The sequence below is a fragment of the Phalaenopsis equestris genome, unplaced genomic scaffold (assembly GCF_001263595.1).
Source record: "Phalaenopsis equestris unplaced genomic scaffold, ASM126359v1 Scaffold000761, whole genome shotgun sequence".
Lineage (NCBI taxonomy): Eukaryota > Viridiplantae > Streptophyta > Magnoliopsida > Asparagales > Orchidaceae > Phalaenopsis > Phalaenopsis equestris.
The window spans coordinates 3217025-3222819 of record NW_018165201.1 but is presented as its reverse complement, the minus strand read 5'-3'; the positions used below and the strand labels follow the sequence as shown (position 1 = coordinate 3222819).

The following is a 5795-nucleotide window of genomic DNA, read 5'->3' as shown; positions in this document are numbered from 1 at the left end:
TTTCCCGTCTGCGGGAGAAGTGGTTGTAACTGTAATCATCATTTTATAGCGAAACTTTTTAGTTGAGTCAGACCCCGTGGTCATTATTGGTTATTTTCTCTTTTTTTAGTGTGTGTTGAATATTAGTACCATGCTAAGACGATAATCTTCTACTTTACTGTCGAAAATTTCTTAGAAAGCATCAATAAGAAATCCCTAAAGCTGCAAAATCATTTGTAAAGCTTCCACTCTTTGTAAATAATTGGTATTATTATGAACCACCGCTATTAAATTATAATAATGCCGAGTAATTATTGTCAATTTTGATATAAAATTATGAAAAAAATTTATTCAAAAAGCTTTCTCATGTCAGCCAAATTTGATGTCCATGCATTACAGCCATTGACCTACTGAACAATGTTAAAGTGAAGGCCATAATCGGCCCACAACAATCATCACAAGCCAGTTTCGTAATGAATCTTGGAGACAGAGCTCGAGTTCCTATACTTTCCTTCTCTGCAAAGAGCCCTTCTCTCTCATCCAAACAAAGCTCCTATTTCCTGCGCACTGCCTATAACGACTCCACTCAAGCAAAGGCTATAGCTTCCATTGTTAAATACTTCAATTGGAGGGAGGTGGTTCTAATTTACGTGGATGATGAGTATGGCAATGGAATTATGCCTTACCTTATAAACCAATTTCAGCACATTGATGTCAGAGTCCCCCGCAGAAGCAGCATTCCTCCGTCAGCCACTGAAAGTCAAATCCTGAAAGAGCTTAACAAGCTCAAGAATATGCAAACAAGAGTATTTGTTGTACACATGACTTGTGAACTTGGCTTGAAATTCTTCAAAATTGCCAAAGAGGAGGGAATGTTGAACGAAGGATATGTGTGGATTACAACATATGGTTTGACTGATGTGGTGAATCTGATGGGTTCATCAGCAGCTAATGTCATGCAAGGAGTTTTGGGTGTGAGGCCTCTGGTTAACATGACCAGCAAGCTTCGTGATTTCAAGCAGAGATGGAGGAAGATATTCCATGAAGAGAATCCTGAATCCAATATAAACGAACCCATAGTATTTGGTTTGTGGGCCTATGACACGGTGTGGGCATTGGCCCTGGCGGCAGAAAAGGTTAGAATGGAAAATTTCGAATTTAGAGTGGGGGATATGAAGAATAGCTCAAATGATATAGCCAGTATTGGCTCATCTTCAGTTGGACCAAAGCTTCTTTCGGCAATACAAAGCACTGAATTTGATGGCATGGCAGGGAGGTTCCGTTTAATTGATGGCCAGTTGGAGTCTCAGGATATTGAGATAGTTAACGTGGTGAAGAATGGCAGCACAAGAATAGGCTTTTGGGCTCCACCAAATAACGTCTCGGGGCGGAGAAATTCAAAAGATAAGCTTGATGTTGTCGTTTGGCCGGGGGGAAGGGAAGGAGTGCCGAAGGGGTGGGAGTGGCCCACGGCGGGGAATAAGCTCAAAATTGGTGTTCCGGTGAAGCCTGGTTTTCCTGAAGTTATTCGTGTTGAATTGGATCCCGATACTAACAAGCGCATTCCCAAAGGGTACTGCATAGATGTTTTTGATGCTGTCATGAAGAACCTCACTTATGCTCCATATGATTATGTACTTTATGAAGATGGCAATGGACAAATGAATGGGACCTATGATGATCTTGTTTACCAGGTTTATCTTCAGGTTTGTTAGGTTGACTTGAACCTACCACTTTCTCTTTATAGAAGTCAATGTTGTTTTAAAAAAATATCATTTTTTTAATCATTATATATATATAAAAAATTCAACCTTTTCATGCATATGTAAGATTGCATATTTATAAAAATTGAAGTATAGGTGTTAGAACTGTTAATACAGAAGAAATGAATGGTATGCATGTAAATCTTCCCAGTCTTCTTCTTCTCGGGGTTGTTGGAATGGAAAAGCTTTTAGGAAATGACAAAGGCTAAAAAACAACTTATGGAAGAAGCTTCACTCTTATTTAACACCTTAACTTGGCTTGATACAAACTCAAAGACTCCACCCCTATTTATACTAGTGGCACCTCCTAAATTAATGGCTAAGATTGTGCCACCACAATTACAATCCAATGGTTACAAATAATTCCACACCTACCACCCAATAATTCAACACCTACCACACCTACCACACCTACTACACAATAATTTTATACCTACCACATATTCTAGAATAAGCTTATAGAAATTAAGCTTTATTTAAACAACTAAAACAAGTTTATATTTCAACAGGCAATCGCTTTCGATGCCTATAATTTGGTTCCAAAGGTAGTACCTGATTTTGTTTCAAGTATTGAGCTTTCTAAAGGAGATGGCGGACTTGGTACTGTGCTGAAGCTTAATTTCACCAAAGGTAAACTAAACTCTTATATATCCTTACAATAATGAAATGACATAAATGGAATTCTTAGTTAATATATAAATTATTCTCCTTCATTAACTTTAGAATATTGATGTTTACTTAGATTATTTTCTTATAACTCATATTCTGTAATTCATTGTAGCTATGAAAAAGTTCAGATTTACCAAAGAGAAGATTGAGGTATTGGATCCTGAAAAGCATGTGATAAAGTACACTATCATTGAAGGAGGGCATGTTGGCTTAAAGTTGAAGTCTTATTCAATTGTCAATTGAGGTAAGACTTGAAGCAGTAAACAACTCTGAAGCTTTGGTGAAGCTCAACTTGGAGTATGACACCATAGAGAACACTCCTCTTAGCGTCGAAGAAGAAGAAGGGATCATGAAAGACATCGTTTTGATGTTAAAGGCAATTGAAGGATATCTAATTGAAAATCCAACTTCTTATGCCTAAATTATATGATTTCATGTGGGAGTGATGTTATTTTGTGTTTGTTTTTGTTTCATTGTTGTGCTAATAAGAATAAGTTACTTGTTCCTTCGAAATGATGGAGCGAGTTTATTGTGTCATTTCAAGAGAGGAGAATATGTTTCGTGTGTTTTCTACTCTTTTCTTTGTCTTCAAATGTTTGATGATGAATAAATATTGAAGTTCTCATTTATTTTCTCCATTATTTTATTTTATTTTTGGATAAATATAAATTGAATATTAAGGATTGATCTTAATTTTCTAATATTGGTAGCTGCTAACTCAAGCCATTCACATTTAATTTTTAAACATGAATTGGTGCCATGCTTATGCATTGATATCTTTGCATTTAGAGCAAGCAAGAAAAGAAAAAGTGAGATGAGAGGGGAGTCATATGAGATATGAAATATTATGTCAAGTTTTGGGCTTCATCACAAAAATATTTTCACAACATATAAAACTATATATAAGTGCTTTATAATATATTTATTATTATTTTAATTACACAAAATAGCCTAACAATCTAAATTTCATTGGACATAAATATATGTGTTGATAAAAGACCATTATATTTCAAAATGTATTAGCTAATTATTTTTTTTATTAATATAATTAAAGATAATGTAAAAGATAAATTTATTTAAGTGATATAGAAATCATTCAAAATTTTCATGTGATATTTGTCATAGAGTGATTTAATATTATTAAATTATATGGATCATTGAGAAAATTAATTTGACTTGATGTGTTGGATTGCAATCACTCAATTAGGGAAAATTATTATGTATGGTGAGCCGCTCGTCCGGACAACAGTGATGATCTGACCCCATCACCGTGCATTACGTGTGTTCGGATCCTGACATGATGACATGGGACATAATAATTTCTCCTCAAATAGTCTTTTATAATATTATTTATCAATGAGGTTATCATTCTATTCAGTCATCAATATGTTTTATTAAAATTTATTTGTAGCAAGCATAAACCACAACATAGAGCAATTCAAAGACAAATGCATGCTCATAAAAGCTCTCCTTAGAGGACAAACCAAGCTTATTTATTACCACACAACAATATCAAACACACTCTTACTGATCAGCAAAATATCAGATTTTTAAGCATAAGATCCAGGGTTGGCTGCAAGATGTGCCTCCACTGCCTTGACACTGTTGATGAAACCTTCCTTGGCCTTCTTAACATCCTCTGCAACATCAACTCCGGCGATGGCCTTATATGTTGCCGTCACCTTAACAATGGATCCATGTCCCTTTTTCTCCACCTTGATATGTGAAGTTGCAGACTCTATTTTGATGCCCAAATGTCCTCCCTCCACAACAGAGAGCTTCAGCTCCAGTTTTTCATGATCGATGAATTCAAGACGCTCCTTCACAAAACTGAAGGGTGCCCCTGCGAAAAGAAATTAAAAAAAAACAAAAGCTGATTAGCCATGAAACAGATGAAGTACTGCATATGTGTATAATAGAGAGAGCTTAAGCAAAAGGAAGAGATGAAGGTGTGTACCAGGGGTGAAGTTGATTTGCCTGATGCTCCCCGGACTACCATCTCCAGAAATTAATGTAACACCAGTTATAACTTCAGGGATGAGCTTAGGACCGAGATTATGCCAGTCAATGAATGTGGCTTTAAAGATAGCAGCTGCTGGAGCTTTGGTCTCCACCTCCACAGACCAGCTTGAACTCATCTTTCTAACTTAGTTTTTTTTTTTTTGGCTTGATTTAGCTGATTTGATGCTTTGTTTGGCTGGTGGATGTTTATGGAGTGTGGTGTGGCTGAGTTTTTATACTGGTTTAATGGCGAGATTGTTAAAAATTAGGCTTTTTACGATTTGATGTTTTCTTCAAGGGCCGGCAGCGTGATTGAATGATCCGTTGGCTAAAGTGATCTTAAGATGGAATTCTCGGGGGCTTCATTTGATTTTCTTGCTTCTAGATGAGAGCGAGTTATTAATGCTTTTGTCATGTCATTTTTTCTGTAGTTGTGAGGAGAAAATCTAGAAGGCTATGAGTGTCGATAGAGCAGGTAGGGGGATTAATATCTCCATCTTTTTTTTTTTTTTGTTCAAATACGCTACTTTTGTCGTGTCATAGTTAGCTAGGTTTCAACACATAATTATGTGGCATAGCGGCGTCCAACTTTAGTAACGAGTGTGGGGAATTTTGCCCTCTGATTCCTCGAAGGAGAAATTTTCCACAATTTGTAGAATGAACAAGCTACAAAGCTTTCTTCCATCCTACAAATCCCAAAAATTTCGGTGCCAAGTCTCTATTTTCTAGGCAACATAGCTTAGTTTTCTCTGTCTTGTGATCATTGTCATTGGTTGTTGATGACAGTGCGACAATAGATGCAGTGGTATTGAGACACTGGATCTATCTCATCTACTTGGCTTGGAATGGCTTCTTGACATTGACCCTTGACGCTAGAACTGGCGAACTGTGCTTAGGCGTTGAGCACTTTAAAAACAACCACTTCGGGGATATTCTTAAAGACAAACATGCACTAAACATGCATAATAATGCAAGAATTGTAGAAAAACACTAAATGAAGATACATATCTTTATTACATTTTCTAGGTTTTTCTCACTCAACCCCAAAGTACTACTACAAATACTAGAGACATGATTGCAGAAATGTTTTGTTAAAATTTTTGGTGGAAGATTCTACAATTATTTTGTGACTAATGTCTAGCTATTTTTTGTGAGACAAAATGCCGATTATAAGTAATAAGATTTTTGGAGAAAGATACAACAAAAATCTTATTACTTATTCGTTTATCCGATTTTGATCCAAGCTGGGGTCAGTTCAAAATTCGATCCAAAATCATGGTTGTCCCCATGCATCTATATCCCACTGTTGACCTCACTTTTGGTTGAGGTCTAGAAAACTTCTTTAGTAGCCTAGGTCTAGCCATAGGACTTTCCTATTGACTA

General features: G+C 36.2%; 2 protein-coding genes across 2 annotated transcripts; one reads left to right on the top strand and one right to left on the bottom strand.

The window, feature by feature from the left end:
* Positions 1-279: 279 nt before the first annotated feature.
* LOC110030824 (glutamate receptor 2.3-like) lies at positions 280-2968 on the top strand. Its single transcript, XM_020733750.1, is given in 5 exon segments — positions 280-286; positions 379-1685; positions 2252-2372; positions 2524-2645; positions 2647-2968. Coding segments are annotated over 5 exon segments (1743 nt in total). The 3' UTR covers positions 2833-2968.
* An 837-nt stretch (positions 2969-3805) lies between these two features.
* On the bottom strand, positions 3806-4629 carry LOC110030977 (pathogenesis-related protein 1-like). Its single transcript, XM_020733982.1, has 2 exons — positions 4369-4629; positions 3806-4254 (listed from the first exon to the last, which is right to left on the bottom strand). The coding sequence occupies exons 1-2, from the start codon at positions 4547-4549 to the stop codon at positions 3962-3964; spliced, it is 474 nt and encodes a 157-aa protein (XP_020589641.1). The 5' UTR covers positions 4550-4629; the 3' UTR covers positions 3806-3961.
* Positions 4630-5795: the final 1166 nt, after the last annotated feature.